Source organism: Branchiostoma lanceolatum, chromosome 4 (genome assembly GCF_035083965.1).
Source record: "Branchiostoma lanceolatum isolate klBraLanc5 chromosome 4, klBraLanc5.hap2, whole genome shotgun sequence".
Classification (NCBI taxonomy): Eukaryota; Metazoa; Chordata; class Leptocardii; order Amphioxiformes; family Branchiostomatidae; genus Branchiostoma; species Branchiostoma lanceolatum.
The window spans coordinates 3,624,961-3,648,206 of NC_089725.1; the positions used below are offsets into that span (position 1 = coordinate 3,624,961).

At 41.2% G+C, this 23,246-nt stretch overlaps 1 protein-coding gene across 2 annotated transcripts in view; it reads right to left on the reverse strand.

Annotated features, from left to right (window-relative positions):
• LOC136432258 (calmodulin-like) overlaps nt 1-23,246 on the reverse strand; it is a 66,177-nt gene that overhangs the window by 17,461 nt on the left and 25,470 nt on the right. For both annotated transcript variants that reach the window (XM_066423353.1, XM_066423354.1), the window contains exon 3: nt 13,280-13,423. In XM_066423353.1, coding sequence (XP_066279450.1) covers nt 13,280-13,423 — 144 coding nt within the window. The remainder of the gene's footprint in view (nt 1-13,279; nt 13,424-23,246) is intronic.

The following is a 23,246-nucleotide window of genomic DNA, read 5'->3' on the forward strand; positions in this document are numbered from 1 at the left end:
TCTATCATCAAAAACATTTTGAGTTAACAGGGTATTAGTCATTGCAAATTGAAATTGGTGGCCTTTTACAAAATTGCTCATTTGTCCTAATTTTCCCCATTGATTATTCAGAACTTCTATGTAAGTATCAACAAGCCCCTCGTTCCCATACAGGGAATCTTCTATCAACTCAAATCGGTATGCAGTCGACGGAACAAGCTGAAGGGATCGATTTGTTCCGTCGGTACAGGGTTAACCTCTCCACTGTCGACACGACATTTGGTAGGAAGAGAAGGACGGAAAATCTTTTTTATCGATTGTAAGTTTTTGGATCGTTCATCCCTCGGCAGGGAAGCTGTTGCAAGTATTTTGTCTTCTGCAGCGGTTGTCGTTAACGTTTGCACGCTTCAAGTATAATTTGTACAGACATGGTGTACATTTGTACAGAAAAGCTGAGTTTTGTGTATAGAAATTTGATAGAAATGGAACCTCGACAGTTCCAAGTGCAATCAACACATTTACTATAGGATTATGATTATACCCTTTAAAACTATGTTCCTAAAGTCAAACATTTTAATTTGTGATCTTTTTCTAGGGCTGTTTGTTACGTTTGTCCTAGTTCAGGTATAGCCATTAACCCTCATACACCCGAACCTATTTTTGCGACTAAAATGACTGAACGGGGTCAAAAATGACCCCAAAATGTTTTGTTCAGTAAAATCTCCCTTTTCACTTTTTTCGCTGATTGTTATCCGTACATTGCTTCATCAATGTAAGAGGAATGTTTTGGCATATTTAGGTTTGAAAAATTCCCGTTCATAACCATAATTTATGCAAAAAGTTCAGAAGGACCACGTCTTGAGCTATTCCTATTTAGACCAGGAGGGGAATTTGAAGCTCACGCCAAATTTCATGTTGCATAACTAATGAACAGCTTACGTGAGAGCCACCAAACTTGGTGACTTTTCATAAAATGTCCCTAACAAAAATTTCAAATTTATAAAGTAAGTTCATCGTTTTTGGTGTTGCCATGGCAACAGGATTTTGACAGGCATATTTTAGCAAATTTCCTAATTTCAGTTAAAAGAATGTCGTTTCGAGGCTTTGTTAGTACGCCAAATGTATTTTCTTACATTGTTATCATCTTATGTAATCCAATGTAACTTTTATGATTTATGATTAATATCTAATGCTGATTTGATGACGTCATCGGTCAAAATCCAAGATGGCGGAGAGAATAACATAAAATTACGTCATAATGACGTCATATTACGTCATTATGACATTAAATTTGTTCTGGTCATATTAATTCACATGTGCATCATCCTCTGAAAATTTGGTGGTCATGCAATAAGTAGTTTAGGAGTTACAGAGGGCAGGTCTCAAAAACAGCACATTATTTTTGCTGGGGTCAAAAATGACCCCAGAGGACTCAACACAGACTTTCCTATATAATGTCAGAAGTATTGTGCCGATCTCCCTAGAAAATTAGGAGAGGTTAGAAAACATGTCTACTGACAAAGTCACGGAAGGAATTTTTTTTCAGATCAAACATGTTTAAGTAGCACGTCAAAATCCACGCCTGGGGTCAAAAATGACCCCGTTCGGGTGTATGAGGGTTAACTTTAGATTGTATTTGTGTTTTTGCCAACCTCTAGGCAAAATTCTAGATGTACAGTTCCTCCTCCCTGTCTAGTGATCATTGGTGGCCAATTTTTCATCACAGAAAAATGAATACCAAAAATTCCAACGCAGCTTTCTTTCTGACGACCTCCAGTCTTCCATGAAAGACTAGATAATGTTTTACATCGGTCGGTTTAAAAGAATCACAGCACGTATGTCCTAGACATCTCATTTATTTCACATTGAGATGAATAAGAAGGGGACTATAACGACTGCCTCCGCTGAGGGTCGTCATCCGGGATATCTACTTACAGGAGACGTGGGCAATCCAATTTTGTTGTAGGCGCCGGGAAGAAATGTTATCTGCCGTTTATTCACAGCCGAAACTGCCTGATACGATTTGCACAAATAACATGCTGCTGATAAAATCTTAAACCGGTGCATGGAGTGAGCCTGGAGGTCACTGATGTTGCTCTTGCGGCTAGTGTACGATGTCCCTCTCTGGTCAGTGACAACAGTAACAGCGATCATGGATGTAGGCCTAAAGAAAAGGCTAGAATGTTTATATTTTGACATTATGACGAAGGAAAGTATGAACGTAAGACAATGGGGGGGGGGGGGGGGGTGTTGTCTCTCACCCATTTACCTTTACTCAAGCGAATTATAATGTGTGGTAGTGTGGCGTAACTACAGAATGTTTGACCCAGTACCTAGAGGTCCAGGGTTCCAATCCCCTGACGCACCGATGTTGTGAATGGTACTTAACACGATTTCCTCATTCCACCCGGGTGTAGAAATGGGTGCCCGAATTACGTCGGGGAGTTTTTTTGAGTGCAAATTTGAGTGCAGTGCCACATTGTACTTGCCTATCCAAAAGCAAAAGAAAAGACAACAAGAGTACGTAGGACATAACCCTCCGTGACGCAATTATGGTGTTTGTGGTGTGGCTATGGGGGTGTCTGAATGCTGGTTCCAATTAAAGACTCCAAGCAGATGTTAGGCTACGGCTTCCTACACTGCCTGTAACGGCCTGAATCTGAGATAGAGAGGAATATCGATAGATATCACTTATGCAAATGAATACCTCATTTGCATAATTACCTTAATGGATAAGAAAATACTATAATTCCTTAGTGGTGAATGATAAGATTTTCATTCTTGCGGCATTTGGAAGCCAAGTAGATTTGAACAGTAGTAGATATAAATGATACAAATAAGGGCATTATTTGCATAATTCATTGGCAAATGCTACGATAGCCTTCTTTGCTAATGTTAGACTTCATGCTTTGACAACTTGTTTCTGTCTGGGTCTGGGTCTTTAAATCAAGATCCTGTTGATGGATTTGTCTGAAATTTGGCGTGTCGGTAGTTTAAGAGCTAGGGTATCAAACCCCTTAGCCACACCTCAAACTACTTCACGGAGGATTGTGTCCTACGACTCTCGTGTTTGTTTGTATTTGTGCAATAACTTAAGAAAACCCCTTCTGGCCTGTGCACGTAGACAGGTAGGCAGTAGGCAATGTCTTAAGAAAACCCCTGTTATTACATTGCATCAATCAACTGTTGATAATCGGACTAGCTACATTATGTTATGAATATAGTCCAAAGTAATAGTAGTGTGTATTGTCAAGTACAATTACAAAATTACGTGGGTAGATGAACTCAAGCCTTAAGTGCATGAACAGAATTCCAGCTAAAACACACGAGGGTTTGAGGGGTAGACCTCGTGATTTGTTGAGTTTTTCTGTATCTTTATCAGAAGCTCATCAGGCCCAGCGTTTCAATCAGTACCCAGTCCCTTTCTATTCCATAAGACACGGAAGGATTATGCACAGTCATTCCAGGCTTTAGACTGAATTGGAGATGTACAGTTTTTTGTATTCTTCCCTGAAGTTCGCCCAAGACTAAGTCGTCTTCGATCCTTTAGGACCTTTAGCATTATACATAGAGCACTACTGAGGCCGTGCTCTATCTACTAATCAATTCATGCATTGATAAAAGTGTCTGAGGTCTGGACACACGGGTGTAGGTCGGAATTGATAAAGCTCCCGTTGAATATCTAGGAAAATTGTTTTTCAGTTCTGAACTATGACAGGAAATTTCTTACACATACCACATTGAACGGAACCTTCCTTCCAAAGTCTGAGAGAATACTGCCCGATTTTACGGCGTATCATTGCTTTTATAAAAGGGTTCAGAGACTTCATGTGGCATATTTTCATTAGGCAAATGACTTATACATTTACATAATCTATATACAGTTATATACATCTTTAACTATCTTACGTAACTATCTTAAGTGTGGAATTACTATCATTTACCACTTAGATGAATATTTTCATGATTACATTCTTTGGAAGATTTAAAAAAAAACACCCCTGCAGTTGAAAAACAAACTGCTTGGGGTTCCAAACTTATGTCACTTCTTTTCGAGGACAAGAGCTATCTGCCACCCCAAAACCGTGACCATTATGCATTATGGCGTAGCTTGTCCATAACACGAGATATAAGTCAAGTCAAGTCAAGTCAAAGCCTTTCTTTTACTTCGAATGCTTGTTCGGCCATAATATGGCCGCTTTTCGACAAGGTCGAAGTGAAACGGAGGGGCAGGAGTCACGGTACAAAAATAAACTTAACGTAAACTTAACGTAACCGATATCAATACAATCATATAAAATACATCAAAATAAATAGTTGAATAAATAATTAGATAAACACAGGAAGTTCTGCGGCAGTACCAAGGAAAGTCTACAGGAGACCCATAGTCAACCTGAACCTTGATCCAGGACCTACCCACACACCAAATACCATGACAATCCATCAGAGTTATGCAAGCTGCAAATAGTCGGAAACAAACAGACAGACAGACAGACAGACAGACACACACACACACACACACACACACACATATACATGCACATAGATAGACGGACAGACCGACATACGCTGCAGACACACCAAAAAGTGTATTGTACCTCATGTTTTCATAGAGCACTAAGCCGATGGTGACAACCAATGCAAGCGGCGCTCTAACCCCATACCCTGTAACATTGCACTCGTAGGTGGTGACAAGGAAATCTCAAGGGTATGATATCAAAAGTCAAACCATGTCTGAAACAGTTCGGTTTGTGTGGAGATCATAGTTAGAAATACAGTTTCGGGCCAGTCCCAAAGAAACATCTCGCCAACTGTCTCATTCCATATCCTTATCGACGGTCAAACGGAAACCTTACGACACGCTTCATAATTGGATTACACCCGCTCGACAAATAACTTTCCAATAACTCGACTGCATACTTTACTGATAAAACTTTGAAGGGACGGTGTACCTATTAGCAAGCTTTAAATGCAGGAGCTTGTATTGCCTTCTATCTTGCCATGATCGGCGTGGAAGTGTATTGTAGCTTTTCATGACTCGACTTTGCATGATGTGTTTTATGTATAGAGTATTTGCACATGACGTCATAGTGGCAACGCTGATTGGCTCAACATTAAAAAAGCACACCAATAAATTTCTAGTATCATGATCATATGACTGTATCTTACGTTACATGTACATATACAAATTAAACTGTAACAGGCAACTTTTAGGTTAAATGTTAACCACTCATTGTGACTGTCAGTACTAAGGACAATGTCACGTGATTGGAAAGACCCCATGGACTTACAGATCTGGCAGGAGTTATAACTGCCGACTACTGCGCCGATACGTATGAAATCACCGATACATCAGCGTAAACGAGATTTTCATCCCAGGAGGTCTCCAAACAATTATCCGACTAAATGTTGTTAAGCTAATTACTTCATCTGGAGTAAACAAAATCATCAGAAAGAAAAAAATGCACCGACAAGCACACAGGGGAAGGTATAGAAAATACTGATAACTTTGTAAAAATTGTCTACAAATATAATTTTCTTAACTTTCCCATGAGTGCTTTTTGGTGCATTCCGTTTTTTCTGGTGCACAAGCTGTATCGTACCATCAATCAATTGTGTTTGTAGACAAACACCAAACCTTAGTTAAGTTTGTGAACTATATTTGAAGCAAACGTCTGCATCAATTATAATTTCAAAAGTTGAACAGAACAGTTTTCCAACCAAAAAAAATCAAAACCTAAACCCTTGTTCCCTACGTCAAAATCACAACCACACCAACACACAGACCAACACACACAAAAGATTCGTGTAATTATGTAGTGGCAAATGATGTCATATTCATACTAGTGACCAAGGTCTGTTAAATAAAGGTGAAAGCCATTAGACAGAAACTATGTAAATGTGGACATTATTTGTATGATTAATAAGAAAATGCTACCATGACATCCTGAAGAAAGATAGAACTTTGATATTTGCAAAATATGTCATTTGCAAAGAGGATATAATGAATTCATAAAAACCATGCTGATAAGAAAATCATTTGTATCTATAATGATAGAGATCATACCAAGTTTATACTTGTGACATATGCAAGTTATGTTGAAGTGGGCATTCTAAGTTATAAATTATGTAAACTGGGTAATTAAGATTCCTAAAAAGATGATAATGCTTGGCGACGGCATGAGGTGGTGGATCTCTTCATAGTTCCTGACCCTAACATCCACGAGTATCGCGATGCATAGGCAACCACTTTAAAGGAATTAACAAGTTGCTATGAGAGATTAGTGATGAATACGAAATGAAAGGCATTTCTTTGCCATTTCTCCTCTTGCCGTTAATGTGCACTATTATCATCCTTCAAGCTTTGTGATGTTGATTCATTGGATGGAGCAGGCAGCAATGCTGTCGTTGCTCCCAATGTTATGTTGCAAATTTCCCAAAACTCTTTGGCGCACATGCTGCCAAACAATAAACCGTGATTAGCAAGCATTATTCTCCCTTCAGATTGCATTAGCGGGAGCCAGTGCACAGGGGGTACGAAGGTAAAAGGGTTCCACTCGTTTGATACACTAAATATTATCTGAGATGCGCAGCGACCAGCTAGGTTTCGTCAAATCAGATTCTTTTTCACTATTACTCTTGGAGTTAATTGTTGCCCCAATAGCTGTGATAACCTTTGATTTTTCCCTATTCAAGTCGGTCTGGCCGTTGTTAAGACAAATTTATACCCCACCAAATATTTGCCCCTGGTTCATAATCTTCAAACTCCCTGGTAGGGATATCACGCAGACGAGGAGGCGCCGCGTCACACATGTATGTTTTCGGTCGTCTTTCTTTGTGTTGTGGTCATCCCAGGATGCCATGATGGTGCGATATTCCAGCACAGGTCGGACGAAACAAGTAGATAAGATAAGAAGCTCTTCGATGGGCAAATTGAATTGGCGCAGGATCGGAGGCAAAGCAAGTATAGCCCTAGGTTTCCCTTTTTGGTTGTTTCCGTGACATGATGTAATGTTTGATATTCTAGCACAGTATGGTATTCCACAATTTTTTACAAAAGCAGTCAGAGCTTTGTATAGAGATACTTTAGCCTCAGTTATTACACCTGACGGTGAGACTAGTTCATTTGAGATAGTTACAGGAGTTCTTCAGGGTGATACTTTAGCACCGTATTTATTCATTATTGTACTTGACTATGTCTTAAGACTATCATTAGATATAAATGAAAACATGGGTATTGAAATCAGACCACGCAGGAGTCAAAGACACCCTGCCCAGTATCTTACTGATTTGGATTTTGCAGATGATCTTGCTCTAGTTGCTGAACTGATCAAAAATGCAGAAACTCTGCTACAATCCCTAGAAGAGTCTGCATCCCAAGTGGGGCTATATTGTAATGAATCTAAGACAGAACACATCAGCAACATCTCTGGAACACTTGAACTCAGATCCCTGTCTGGGACACTCATTCATAGAGTACATAATTTCAAATATCTTGGTTCTTACATTATGTGCTCAAAGAAAGACCTCGAAATTAGAAAAGCCCTAGCATGGGAAGCAAGCAACAAGTTGGACAAAATATGGAAATCTAACATTCCTAACAAACTGAAGGTACAAGTTTTTCTTACCCTTGTGGAACCGATACTACTCTACGGTGCAGAAACTTGGACGCTTACCTGTCAGCTCCAAAACAGACTGGATGGGACCTACACAAAGCTACTACGCAGGGCACAGAACATTTCTTGGACACAACACGCTACTCTCAAAACAATTTATGGAAGTCTTCCGCGGTTGTCTCAAAAGCTCACCCACCGTCGTGTAACATTTGCTGGACACTGCTTTCGAGCCAAACAAAAATAGTTTCGGACATCCTTCTATGGAAACCAAGAGGCCAAGTGCACTGCAGAAGTTTGACTTTTACCGATAGTTTAGTCAGAGACACTGAGATTGCATATGAACACTTAGGACAAATGATGTTGGACAGGGCGATATGGAGTGATGTATGTACTTGTTTAGTCCCGGCCGATGGCCGATAGATGATGGTGATGACATGAGTGTCCCACTTCAAGTCGGCGTGGAATGTTACCCGAGACGCTTAGCTACACTGGCGACTGCTAACTGATGGCCGTCGATGTTTAAGTGCAGGTAACGGGGGAGGATCTCGGGACACTAAATCTAGCATTCTAGCTTTGAAAGGGGTTTCAACCCACCCCAGTTGATCTATTATCACAAGAGCGTGCTGAACATCACGCCTCGCGCCAAAACTTGAGGAGCTCCAAGCATATTTAGAAAGGCAAAGTTTCTTTTAACGGAACGATAAAGAACTTGGTTACCGCTTGGACAGTCCACACTGACCGCTTGACGTGGAGGGGTGGGGTGTCGGAAGAACAACAGTAACTCCTCGAAAAGACAACCTACAAAGCCAGAATAATAAACAAAACGATCCCAGGAGCCCCAGAAACCCGAATATCCAAACTTCTGGCCTTGATTCTCAATGCACATATCCAAAAAATGGCAGAGAAAGGACTCTACACCCCTGCTCTTCCTTAAGCACTAGATATCCTGTTGGTTTGAAATCTGCAATAAGTTAAAAACATGAGGGGAATCTACAAGAAAATCGCCTGCTTTCGGGTCGTATTGTTGAAAGAAAAGCGATAAACCATCGATTCAAAAATCCATAGGAGCAAAACATGAGCTGAAATATTGTAAATAACTTGAAATCAGGAAGACAAGCGTTTATTTACTCCAGTTTTTTGTAAGGGGTATTGATGCCCGAGATCATGGAACGAACTACTTTCTCTCGCGGAAGGATAATGAAACTCCCTCGAACTCTCGACGTGGCTTGGCGGATGCACCGGAAGTGTGCTCCGGCCTTTCCATATCTGTTTGGAACTCCTCGAATTATGGGATTCCAAATTGAACTGGGATTCCAAAATTAAACTGGGGCAGTTAATTGCCAACATGGACTTACCCAAATTTTCGACTGATGAGCTTCCGTCTTTGTCAAGGAATGGGCAATCTACTGCAAATTACTGTGACTGTACGTTATGCAGATAGGACACGTGACTCGGTGAGCAGTGGATGATAAGAGATAATAACTAAGTTGCAGAAAGTCTGAAGTGCACCCCCCCCCCCGGGCACTGATGAGGGATGGCTGTAGCCCCCGGCTCCTTCCTTTTGTTCCTCTTGCAAAGCAGACTTTTTGCAACTTGTGATCCATTGCTTACCGAGTAACTTATTCTATCTACATAACAAAGTCATAGAAGCAGAGGATTGCTCATTCCTTAACAAAGACTGGAGCCGATCAGTCGAAAATGTTTTTAGGTGTCGGCAATTGCAGTTCAACTTTGATTCAGAACACCAACTTTCAAATGGACATTATATACCGTTTGTTCGTGATGTCACAGCCATAATGTTTATCTAGATGACAAATGTACCAAAATATACCACCCTGGAAGCAAATATCAATCTGACAATAACGCCTGAAGAGCGTTATCCCAGTTGTGTTATATTGTGTCACATAAGCCTGAATAAAATATCAAAACTGCGTTGTGCAAATGTCACATTCTTCTTCTTTCTTTCCCATGGGTCTGACAGTTAAGAGACGCCGTAATTGAAAATCTGCAGAAGCGAGTAATATGATAATCTACAGAAAGGTCAGAGGCACCAGGTTTAGTTGATGATCAGGTTTCATATGCAGCTGAGCATTACCAAGGAAAATGATGCTGAATTGTTGAATATCAAAGAGTGAAGAACGGTTGAATAACGAACAATCATGGGGTAGGAGGGCCAAACTCTAAAGATGAAAGACAGAAAAAAGTATCGACTAATGAAATGTTACACACCATGATACATGACGATATACATCAATGAAAAATTAATGTAAGACTCTGCACTTTCCAGCGAAGGTTTTTTTCTCTATATGAAACAAACTAGCAGGTGCAGATCATTCGATACACAATATTGGGTGTTTGCACTCACGAGATTTTGACGTTAATATCGTCCGCCATGCTGAGTGGTTAAAGAAGAAAGTTGCCGAGGTAACCTTAATTTAACTTTGTAATTAAGTATCATTATGTATGGTCACGTGACACACATGCAACCTTTGTTTCTAACTCTTCCAGATACGACATGGCTGTGAAATTCCGTGCAAACACCCTTTATGGGTTATTCATATATTATTCATGTATATTGCTGAATATACAGTTATGACCAGACTTGATTGATTTCCATCACCGACCGCTCCGACGTCGCCAAAGGGCTTATCAGATCGGATTTTAACAAGGGGTGACTACCATATCCATTCATCCATGATTTATTATCATTACTATGACAGACGGACAATTAAATAAAATTCGGTCGTAGAGCCCTCATTAGTTTAGGACTGTTTCAAATTAGAGAGGGGTGTTGTTTCATAGGGAGGGAATATCTGATAAATTGGAAACAACTGATTTGAAATAAAATGTTTTTTAGAGACGTTTAAAATCCAAGCAGGGACAATACTTACCTTAGGTACGGCAATAAGTATATGTATACACAATATTGATACTCCCGGCGTTTTCTACCAGGACTTTGGAAGTTCACTTGACGCTTAGACCGCTGAAGAATTAAAGAATCATGGGTTATCTGCCTCAGTGCCTGCTGCTAGAAAGAAACACAAACTACTAAAGAAAAGGTAGGTTTTATTAGCACATTACTGGCCAAATCTGTTTGAAAAACGCTGTGTAGTTTTCTCCAATAGCAAAATGTTGCCAAATTAAAAAAAGAAATGACCCGGAAAGTTGCAGCGGGGCTAAAGACTCCTCAGTAGAAACACCTCGGTAGAAGTACACCCTAATTCTGAGCAATCTCACTTTCTTTCTACCATTGTCTGAAATATTAAATCATCTATATTTGCTGTATGAATTGTTTTGTTTTTAGAGCTGATTACAGAATCATGACCTTCAGTCTCTATTACAGCAATCTTTCAATCTTAATAGTTTGTATTGAAACGTTTAAATATCTTTTGAATCTGTAAATGGTAAAATTTTCACTTATGGCTTATAAGCAGCACAATAACTTCACGTTTGTCTTGATTGAAAGAGGGTGACGTATCTACTCTTCATGTTCATAGCATGTTCCAACGTGAGTTAGCTCTTCAAACGGTATTGAGTCGCCCTAGATTTCAGGCCAGCTAAAACAACATTAATGATTGGTGAGAATGTTCCTGTCAGAAGACTTATCTTTGAAAGGCAGTTGGTTGGCAGGGGCCTCAGGTCTTGCATCTATCTTTGTGATTGGTATTTTGGTTCGCTCGCCTAATAAGGCTTAATCTATCTAAAAGTTTACAGCCTTGAAAGATGTCACACTACATCACAATGTCTGTAAGTGTCATTTCATATGAAACACTTGAGTTCCACAACCCCATACCTTCGCGACTGATGTTAGCCTTTTCGAGTGGCATATCATAATTGTTTTTCATTTATTATGTAAATAAGGACCTCACTTGCATGAATCATGTCAGTTGATCAGATTCTCTACACAATCAACACAAGTTGTTCAACGTATCAAAGTCGTATATTAAGCAAAGAAGGCTATGATAGCATTTCTTCATAAATCATGGAAATGAGACAATATGGAGTTAAAGTATTTTGCCATCAATGATGAAAATATTAGGTATTAATTTGCACAATTATTATCCATTGATATTCCTCTCTTTCTCAGTTACATATGTCACGTGTTTGAGAGTCCTATAATGTAAAGCAGCAAATTTATAAACGTTCCTCATTAATTATGCAAATTAGCTGCATAACTAACATACGATCTTGTCAATCATCACTCAAGCTATATACATACCAAATATAATGACAATCCGTCTACCCCTTATTGAGTTTTTCCCTTTCAAAGTTTGAAACGAAGTCGGCTCCTGTAGTTCCAAAAAAGCCGATAGGAGGCCTAAACCTACACTTATTATACTTACTCTCCCTCCCAACAGCTATAGCTACCACTAAAAAACATGACCATAGCATGTCCAGAACACGAAATATCAAACCCGGAATTTCCGCAACAGTACCATAGCAAGCGTCTAGGCGGCCCAAAATCTAATTATTTCGAGCCGCCAGAAGACCTACCCACCTACCAAGTATGAAGGCAATCCGTCAAGGCCTTCTTGAGTTATCGTGCACACACACACACACACACACACACACACACACACACACACACACACACACACACACACACACACACAATTCAAGACAATAATTGGTTTAATCCAGGGTACTAGTATCTCGATTGATAGCATTAAACGTATCTAGGAACAAAATGCGATGTGACTTTGCAAAGACGAGGGACAGTCAGCTAGATTTTGCCAAAGGGAATGGCAGATTTACCATTTACGGTAGACATCAATTTTCACCAGCAGTGAACCGAAAAATATACAGACAATCTATACAAATGTGCAGGGATTCCATTTCAGTTCATGCTGGCACATTTTTACCAGACCATTTCGACCAGTCTGACGCCTTTCGCCTTCGGTATGTAATCTTTTATTCAAACGGCGCCGCCAGGAAATTATGGCGGGATTTCCTCCACGTTATCTTTGGACAGTTAGGACAGCCAGGATAAATAGAGGGCCTAATGAAAGCACGTGTTGACCTCCATTCCATTCCAAAATACAGTTGCATACATGTAGAATATTCGAATCAAACGAATTATCATGTTTACGATAAAGTTAAGTCATGGAGAAACACAGAATGAAATGGCTTACATCTGCTGGTAGTCTATCGCTTTACCTATTTCAAGGACACAGCATCACGATTGTAGCTACGCTTCATAAACCATATCTGCAGATTTAGTACTAGCGCGATGAATCAGCTAGTAGCCATGCCGAGGCATATCAATCAGAACTGGAACTGCAAATGAGCCACTGGAAATGATGTCATCAACTGTACCACTATTGCTTGTTATGTTCGGAAACCCTTGATTAAGTCCGATACACGTCATCGATGCGTGAACGCCCGAAATATGTAAAGTTTCTTTCGTTGGTGCTCAGTCGGTTCATGGTAAATTGCCAATTAATCAAAATTAAAGATTATTAAGGACACAGGTTTGTCTAAGAAGTACGGTAGGTTTTATGCAACATGATTCTTATTGATAGCTGTAACTGGGTAATTGCGTCGTATTGATATAATTGTGACGCCGAGCCGGAACCTTTGAAGGCATCTATTTACCTTGGCCTTGGCCAATATAGATTAAAACTGGGTAAAATGAACCGTTGCTCCTCTCCGTTCAAAATTTCGAAATTCAAACCATCACTGACCGTCTGTATCGATGTCGTGCAGCATTTCCTTCAGCTCGTCCTCGGACGGGAACTGGCCCAGGTTGCGCATGACGGTGCCAAGTTCGTCGATGGTAATGGAGCCATCTCCGTCCTTGTCAAAGAGTTTAAATGCATCCCGGTATTCTGGAAAAAAAAATGGAAATAGGACATTTCTATTTACAATTCTACCTCCCTTCAAGTATGGTCGACTGGCTAAACGTACAATAGGGGGCCACGCAGACCCGGCACTACTGTAAATGTATCTAAATTCGCGTGGTTTTTATTTCGCGCTAAGGCGAAAATGGAGCGTTCGCGGTGGTTTTATGTTCGCGGAAGCGTAATAGTCACATACTGCTACAGTATTGGACAAAAATGTTTGAGTTCGCGGTGAAACGGTCGGCGAACATAAAACCACCGCGAACATTTCTGCATTTACAGTATATATTTTGTAATATTTTCAGTATTAGTGAGGCTAATATACGTAAAACGCGCACAGATACGCTCGAACCAATTCCCGATAGTGTATCTGTGCGCGTTTTACGTATATTAAACATATATATTATATTAATTTATATATATCATTACATATATATTATAACATATATATTACGTATATATACGTATATTATTACATATATATCATTTTTATGATATACATATGTTTGTGTTATGTTTTTATGCGTTTTCATGATGATGAGGCTATCTATCTGCTATTCTAGGTGTTTGTGACCTAATAGGCAACCGAATGGATTAGCTTATTTGCATACTGGTACATTTCCAATTCGTATTCTCATCTATCTTTAGCCACACTTAAAGACCCACTATGTAGTTTTAGGCCAATACAGAAAGTAGATTTTCCTACTGTTTCTTTGCAAGCTTTATCAACTCTATAGAATTGCTTACCGATATTCAGGAAGGGAGGTTACAACATTACTGCACCATACAAACAACTTTAAAAAACTATTACCCTCCTTCCAAAACAACACACAGTGTGAAACTAACACATGGCCACACATGGCTTCTGTACTTCTTATCAGGCTGATCGCCCAGTGGGGTGCCTGTTTACAGTTCACCAGTTTCTGTAAAAAATCATCCTTACCAGAGTTCTTGCAGTTCTGAAGGGTCAATAACCACACTTTATTGATACCCTTCAAAGTAGACTCTCTAGAATAAATTAATAGTTGTATTCTACCCTCTTGGAAAAAGACATGAGTGTTTCCAAAGAAGAAGAGCTTCATGACATCTGGCAGTCTAAAGTGTGCCTAAGTGATTAGACCACCTTGGGGGTCCTCCAGTGCACGGGGATGTTGTTGTTTATCTACTATTGAGGTGGTGTCCGGGAGTTTTTGTTTTGTTTTTGTACAGTTCACAAACACCCAAAATAGACGAAATAATGAAGAAAATGTGCTGAAAAGGGGTTGTACATGTCCGTACCTGCTATTAACATTAAGATTTGTTCACAAGAATATTTTCAATTTTTGGGCCAAAATCCTACATAGTGGGCCTTTAAGTTGAATGATATATTCATCAGCGTTATCAAGATTACTGTGACTACTTTTGCATAGTTTGTGTCAAATACTGAGGGAAATACGGGGAGGCACCAAGTACGGCATACTTCTACTTCGGCTCTGTGCATGATCTATATAGGTGATCCTAACCCCTAACTCCAAAGTCATCCCCTTACAAAAATGGGCTATTATTCTATCACTGACCTATCAATTTGCAAAAGAATCATTCGGGAAAACAACGTGCAATTTAAGTGAATTATTTCATAAATATTCTCTAGCAATAAAGACCATTTCGGAATCAAGCCGCCCCAAACGGGCCATTTCACAATCATCCCAGTGCTAAAATTGGTAATTCCGAAAGTACCCACAGTGTAAAAGGGCACTCCCCCAAAGTTACGTGATGATGGGCACACGATAAACAGACGAACGTGTTTCCCCCCACTTGATCAAAATATAATGCGTTAAACCTTGATGAAATATATACCCAGTGAGATAGACCACCATCCCTAGGTTAGTTGATGGATATAACATTATTGGCCAGCAGGTGGTATGGTATGTACATTTGCAAAAATCTTCATTTGGCTTTAATATGATTGTCCCTAAATCTTACGCGTGGACCAGACTCATTGAAACAGTTCTGTCGCTGGTAGAACGTTATTCATGTTAAACGTTTTGCTGATGACTATGTGGATCCGAGGTATCTGTCTTTGGAAAGTGGACGGTAAAATACAGGCCTCGCCTTGATGTGTCGCCATTACATTTCTCGATGGCTCCCTGGACCATCTGTGGGCACGACGCACATACGGCCGAGGTTTTTTGCCCGATATTAACAAAACTTCATTCACCAAATAGATGAATACAGATAATGGAGTTTGAACCATCATCTTTCTTCACCATGCCACACCATACCATACCATACCACACCACATCATACCACACCACACCACACCATACCATACCACACCATACCACACCACACCATACCACACCATACCATACCATACCACACCACACCATACCACACCACACCATACCATACCACACCACACCATACCATACCATACCATACCATACCACACCATACCACACCATACCACACCATACCACACCACACCATACCATACCACACCATACCACACCACACCATACCACACCATACCATACTACACCATACCATACCATACCACACCACACCATACCATACCATACCACACCATACCACACCACACCACACAACACAACACAACACAAAACCACACTGTTGTCACAGTCTGCTCCGTACGTGTACTGTCCACCTAATTCTCCTCATGCAGAACTACTCCTTGGTCACTTGGTTGAAACTGTCGACACTTTAACAACCCCCCCCCCCACATAGGACTCATTGGTGATGGCTTTAACCGCGTTGACACCAGTCGACTTTGTAAAACTCACAACTTACAACAAATTATCAACAAGCCTACAAGAGGCCAGGTCACCCTCGACCTCATTATAACCCTGGCTACCAGTGACCATGTTGTTGTTCTTCTGCAATCGAGAAAGAGAACCGTATCCAACAATTTCACCAACCGAGTGTGCAGGCCAATCCGGGAGTCGTCCGTATACGTCTTTTCGGTCAGTGGATAACGTCTCACCAGTTCCAGGAAGTCTCCACAGCCCGTTCAGCAGGTGAGAAATCCCTTGCAGTCAAAGATCGACGACCTTTTCCCACTAACGCCCATCCGTCTGCACCATCAAGACAAGCCGTGGATGTGTCCAGCCAGTTCTTCCAACAACTGCACGGCTGTGCTATGGGTTCACCAGTTTCGCCCATCGTGGTAAACCTGTACATGGAGAAATTTGAGAACAAAGCCCTCTGTACTTTCAAGGACACTCCCCCGGCCAACTGGTTCCGCTATGTAGATGACACTTGGCGCAGACTAAAGAAGAGAGAAGCTGATGACTTCTTTGAACATATCAACCAGGTAGATGACAATATCAAGTTCACACAGGAGTCGAGTCAAGATAACATGCTCCCTTTCCTAGAAACAAAAACCATCTTAGAGAAGGATGGTCGCCCTCGGTTCGAAGTATACAGGAAGCCGACCCATACCGATCAGTATCTGGCCTTTGATTCTCACCACCCTTTGGAACACAAACTGGCAGTTATAAAAACTCTCTTTCATCGGGCAGACAACATCATCACCTCAGACACGGCCAAAACAGACGAACATAGACACCTCCGAGGTGCCCTGGGCAAATGTGGCTACCAAAGATGGACTTTCAACAAAGCCCTCAAACCGTCTGACCAGTCCAAGAAAACGCCTAAGTGTAAACCGTTGACCAACAGAAACAAGGCCAACATCACTATTCCATATGTACAAGGAGTGTCCGAAAAACTCCGACGGATCTTCCAAAACTTCAACATTGCCACTAACTTCAAACCTCAGTCAACTCTCAGACAAAGACTGGTACATCCGTCCGATAAGACCGACCCCGCAAAGGCATCAAGGCCAATGTCATCTACAGACTCAAATGTGAAGAACCCAACTGTAACAACACTTATATCGGAGAGACCAGCCACACAAAGAACATTGCGCCAACCGCTACTCTTCGGCCATTTTCCACCACCTAAAACACAACCAGGGGCACTTGTTCAATCTCGAATCCACTGATATCCTTGACCGCGAACCCCGCTGGTTTGAACGTGGAGTGAAGGAGGCAATATATGAGAGGATATACAATCCAACCCTCAACAGGAAAGGAGGGCTAAGGGTGGATCTGTCTGGCACTTGGGCCTTGGGGGCAAACCAGCTTTAGCTCCTATATTAAAACAATAGGAGCTATTGTCCCCGTTTACTTCAACCTTGTCTTGAGTTGTCTGAAATGCTTTCTATTGGACTATCTAAAAATTTGTCTTCTCTTTCGTGGCTATAAACCTACTGTTCGACTGATCTTGCTCACAGTCACTGACGAAAAGTAGTGGATGCTACTTGAAACGTCTGACCGTTTCCAAAATCATATCCAGTTGTTTGAGTAACTGCTTTTTTGGCGTATCTTATTACCAGGATGTCTAATCTTCATCGACGTACAAACTATGGGTAGTTTATAAAAACTGAAGAAAGTGAAAACCAAGAAAGCGGCCGGGCCTGACGGAATTCCAGCCAAACCATATGTTGGGAGCGAATTTGCATATGAACTGAGCGCACCTCTGGCCGACATTCTAAACTCGTCTCTTGAGCAAGGCACAATCCCCGATGAATGAAAGCGTGCCATCGTGGTCCCCATACCTATATCTAAACCTCCATCAGTAAACGACCTTTGCCCAATATCAATGACTTCCATCCTTGGCAAGGTTGCTGAAAGTTTCGTCGCCGAATAAGCTGTGTCAGATATCTCACCTCAAGTCGACCCACAGCAATTCGGCTGCCTTAGAGGAAGGTCCACAACCCAATGCCTTTTGAACTTAACTGACGAACTATCCAAGGCTACCGACCAGCCAGGCACCCTTTGCTCCCTTGTGTCTACAGACTTCAATAAGGCATTCGACCGGGTCAGCCATAAATTAATGTGCGATATCACGGGGTGTTTTCCACCAGTGCTACGGTGACCGTCGGTCTCCCACAGGGAACCATTCTCGGGCCGCTTATATTCATTGCTTATATCAACAGTGCAGCTCATCATTCTTCTTCAAAGAGATGGAAATGTCGATGACTTAAATCTGGTGGACATACGTAATCCACCTACGGCTACTTCAAACTTGCAGCGTGACTTAACAGACCTCGACAAATGGTCCCATTATCAGCATATGGTCCTACATCCCGGGAAATGCAAGGCCATGCACATCCAGTTCAGAAAGGTTGCATCTATCCCTCCCCCCTCTACCTTAACAATATCGAACTGAAACAACTGGAGGTAATGAGGATACTGGGGGTTTTCCTGCAGGCAGACCTAAAGTGGGACGCACACGTAGACCATATTTGTAACAGAGCCAGCCTCTTTCATGTCCCCAAAGAGGACCTTGTCACAGTGTATGTATACTATGTACTGAATATGCCACCCCAGTCTGGCATCCCTGAAATGCTTTGAGCCAGAAAATTGAGAAAATCTAACGAAGGGCTGTCAGGATTATCTTGGGGTCTGACTACACCGAAGCCTGTCCTCTTCTCCGTCTGCCTTCTCTCCACACGTACGCGTCGATGCAACCTGATTCTGATCTTTTCCACCTCTCTAGGTAGCGTGCGTAGTCCAGTGGTTAGCGATCTTGCCTCTGAAAAGCCCCGGGTTCGATCCCGGCTTTGTCGCTCACCCCACATGCACGCTACTGGAAAGGGTCGCAGTCCTTAGGACGGGACGTTAAGCCGTGGACCACTGTTCATTGTGCTTGTCGAAAAGAGCTAGGGGAATTTCCCCGGTACAATGAACCTGTAAATACTGTATATAGCGCCTGTCTTCCTGTCACGACCAGTGGAAGATTAGCTCATCTGTTCATTGAGTTCATTTGAGCTAAACTGGTTCGAGATCACTTTCCTGTTCTCTACTGTCATCTGAACTGTATCGTCACTTCCTACCACCACCAGCCGCCGTACGCGTTCATCGAACAAACTGAACCTGCAAGTCGCCATATTGCCCCAGAGTGATCAATATTTCCCTAACAGTCGTTCCCAAATATTTACATGAAGCACTTTTCGTTTAGTGACTACGTCAGGTCATATCGACAGTAGAAAATGCTGCCTCTTGTGCACTTTACATGATTTTGTATGGATGATTTTTGACAGGAATATGGACGACAGTTTTCCATATTGTGTCTAAGAAAAGGCATAAATAAAGATTACTCTTACTTTCTCTCCGATAACCACTGTCGTCACAGTCATAATCAGTTATTTGATGGGTTCTTCAGGGTTTGAGGAAAGGGGTCATTACAGCCTCAGACATCGGAGTTTGCGTTACACAGATTAGGCTATGCACACCCCTAAACTACCAATTGCCGTGTCCAATTATACCCAACATGAGACGGGTCCCCCCTGACTCTTCGATCGATCCACTAGCAGAACAATGATCCATTATACAGCAGAACAATCCAAGGTGCAGCGAACATAAAGGAATATTCTACCATTTCCTATACCTATTCCTTGACATCATTTTTTTTAAACTGTCGAATATGACTCAAAACATTTTGCTTGGTGTCTACGGTTTGGGTGTGGGGGCTGGGTATGATAAGATTAACATTAAAAAAGCACGACCGATTTAATTTTGAGATCAACATTTCAGCTCTTCTGTCCCACGGGTAGAATTTTTGAATAATAACATATGGTTGGAAGGCCGTTCAGCTGTTACAGTGATAATGTATCGCGTTAGCCTCCGTTGCAGACTCCTTCCGGCTGTTTTTCAAGTTACAGTTTTATTATTACATTTTTTTTCTTGTAATGATAAAACTGTTATTTGAAAAAGAAAACAGTCTGAAGGAGTCTGCAACGGAGGCTAGTATCGCACAGAGGAGAGTAAAATGTTGCATAGGTCGTAGTTACTGTAAGTCTTTCTGCGTGTTAGTGACCTCTCTACCGCGAAATCATCCAGCGCGAATTCGGCATTCTTTTTGCCAAAGGACTACACGTCTCACACACACGTACTTTCAAGAACGATTATAACTCATTACGATTAAGGCTCAATCTTCCTTACTACATCTACTGTAATCGGCAAAATGATTGTTTCTCATTGATTATGTAGATAAGATCCTCATGCATAGTTTATATTCAACGATGTTCACTTTTACGTTACTTCCAAATGCCACGAATGAAATTGCTTTCATTGAACAGTATGGAGTTATAGTAGTTTCTCATTATAAATGCAAATTAGGTGTTGATTTGGATATTTTATGTCCATCAACAATCCTCTCTACGAAATATCTTATGTTTGAACAAGGAATATAAAACCTTCTTGGTTTGAATAGTCTTATCATAGAATACATCGGGTTTATGAACTTTCCTCATTAATTATGCAAATTAGATTCTGATTTGCGAAATTACCATTTGATTATAACTTTTTCCTCAGTGATTATGCAAATGAGGTCTTTATTTGCATAATTGATATCTATCAACATTTATCTCTTTCTCAGGTACATATGTCACATGTTTGATAGTCCTAGCATGAAATACAGTAGACGTATACACTTTCCTCATGAATTATGCAAATTGCATTCTGATTTGCACAACTAGAATCTAATCACGTAAATCGTCATTCAAGCTATCTACATACCAAAAATCATTTCCATCAGTCACACCATTCTTGAGTTATTCTCTTTAAGTAAGTCTGAAATAAAACCTGCTCCTGCAGTTCCCATAGGGGGCCCAAACCTACACGACTTATTCTCTGCCCAACGATCGAGCTATCTACCACTCAAAATTCACGACCATGGCATGTCCAGAACACGAGATATCAAAGCAGGAAGTTCCGCTACAGTACCGTGCCAAGCTGCTAGGGTCTCATCAAGACCTACCCATATACTAAATATCAAGACAATCCATCCGGGCCTTCTCGAGTTATGCTGTTCATCCACATACACACATACACACAAAAGATATCCAAAACATAACCTAGCGAAGAGGCATATCATTTATCCTAGTCAAGAAAAAAAAGATTCATGGTAGTTTTTCTCGGGTGAATGGCGGTCTATTTGGCTGTCCTTAAGCCCCGGTTACATATAGCGGAACATGGCCTCCCGACCACTAGCCAACCAAGGTTGGTGGTAGGTCGGGAACAGTCTGACAAGTTTTAGGCCACACCTATCTTTTAGCGCCGAATGCTTTCTAACATACTCCCAACCATTCCGTCCGCTACCTGCAGTCCGTCGAATATCTCCTGACCGATTGCTAACCCTCTCATGAATTAAGATAGACATAGTCAGTGATTTTCAAAAGAAGGGTCATTTTGGTTTTTAATCAAAATAATCCCTTCTTCTATGGTCTTAAGGCATAACCGAGAGATCAAATTCGGATCACAGTTAGCTTCAAAACGGTTTTTGGTCGGTTGTCTGAAGGTCGGCTGTCTGAAGGTCGGGGGGGTGGGGGGTGGGGGTGGGGGTTGTGGCACAAGTTCTGATAGTACCGGTAGTAACTTTGGTTGGGCATGCGTTAGCAAAGATTGTTTTAGGCCTTGGGGTGAGTCATGGGCAGGTTGAAAAGTAGTTGAAAGTCAGGCAGCGGTAGTTATGGCGTGTTTAATATTCAAGTTTGACTCCCAACCACCAGCCGACCACCAGCCAACCCATTCCAGACCTCCCCTCCGAGAGCCGAATGGTTTGGAAATTTCAAGCCTAACACCAGCCTTACACCAGCCAACGACGAATACCAGCCAAACACAGCCGAACCACTCCCAACCATGGTTGGGGCAAGGTCGGGAGGCTATGCTCGGCTATGTGTAACTGGGGCTTTAGGTATAGAGCGAGTTTGGCATCACCGTTCTCATCCTAGCTCAGTGCATGTAGCTCGTCTCTCAAAAAATAAAGGGACGAGACTAGATAAAAACTATCAAATAAAATACATAAATAACTTCACAAGTAAGTAGTTGAGTACCGAGCCGCGTGGTACGCATGATAGCTGTTACAAAGGTCAGGTGCCCTAAGACGGCGTGTTGACCATGATTCGTGCTTAGTTTGGAGCGGTTCTGTATTGCAAATTGCATGAGTTTCGGATAATTTTTTCCGTTTGCTCACCACGAACCAAAAACCACGAACAAATCCTCTCCCCTCCTACCGCCATAAATTTAATTTACTTTCATCAAGTAAGGTCGAAATCGTCCCAACGAAAGAATCAAATTAAAGATTCCTCTAATCACCAAGATTATTCTGTCTAATATATAAGTTTAGTAGCAAACCGTTCCGTCCAGTCCACCTTATTGCAACTGCGGCACCCATGGAAATGATTTTTTCTTCATCTTTTGTTGATTTTCTTAAGACGTTTGATTCAATATACAAACATAGCAGTACACGAGGATGGATAGACCACTAGAAGCTAGATGTAATTACTGTGATGGATGAGGGTAAGATTAGATTAGAGCCCTGACAAAGTAGGTAACAAATGGTCCTTCCTGGTTCAGCATACCACATAAATACATTTAGCGGAATACTTATTACATAAGTAGGATACCGTTTTACGGAAGCCATGATAATCAAGTCAGTCATAGCTATAATACATAATAATCATTCGTGACATCCGTGTATCTGGTTGATTATGTTTTTCTCTATGTTTAGAGCTGTTTTCAACATGGTGGTAAGCCATCGCTATGGTTGAATAGAGTATATATTTTTCAGCTGCCAAGATGTCAATAAGCATTTAAGGCAATAAATCTGAAATATGAGTGCGTAACTAAGATTCCTTATTCAATTTCCGGTTTACCTCGTCCTATGATAGAGTTATCCTTAGAAACGGATGAGTCCCCGAGGACGAATTACGTTCTAAGTAATTGCTTCCTGGACAAACAACCAA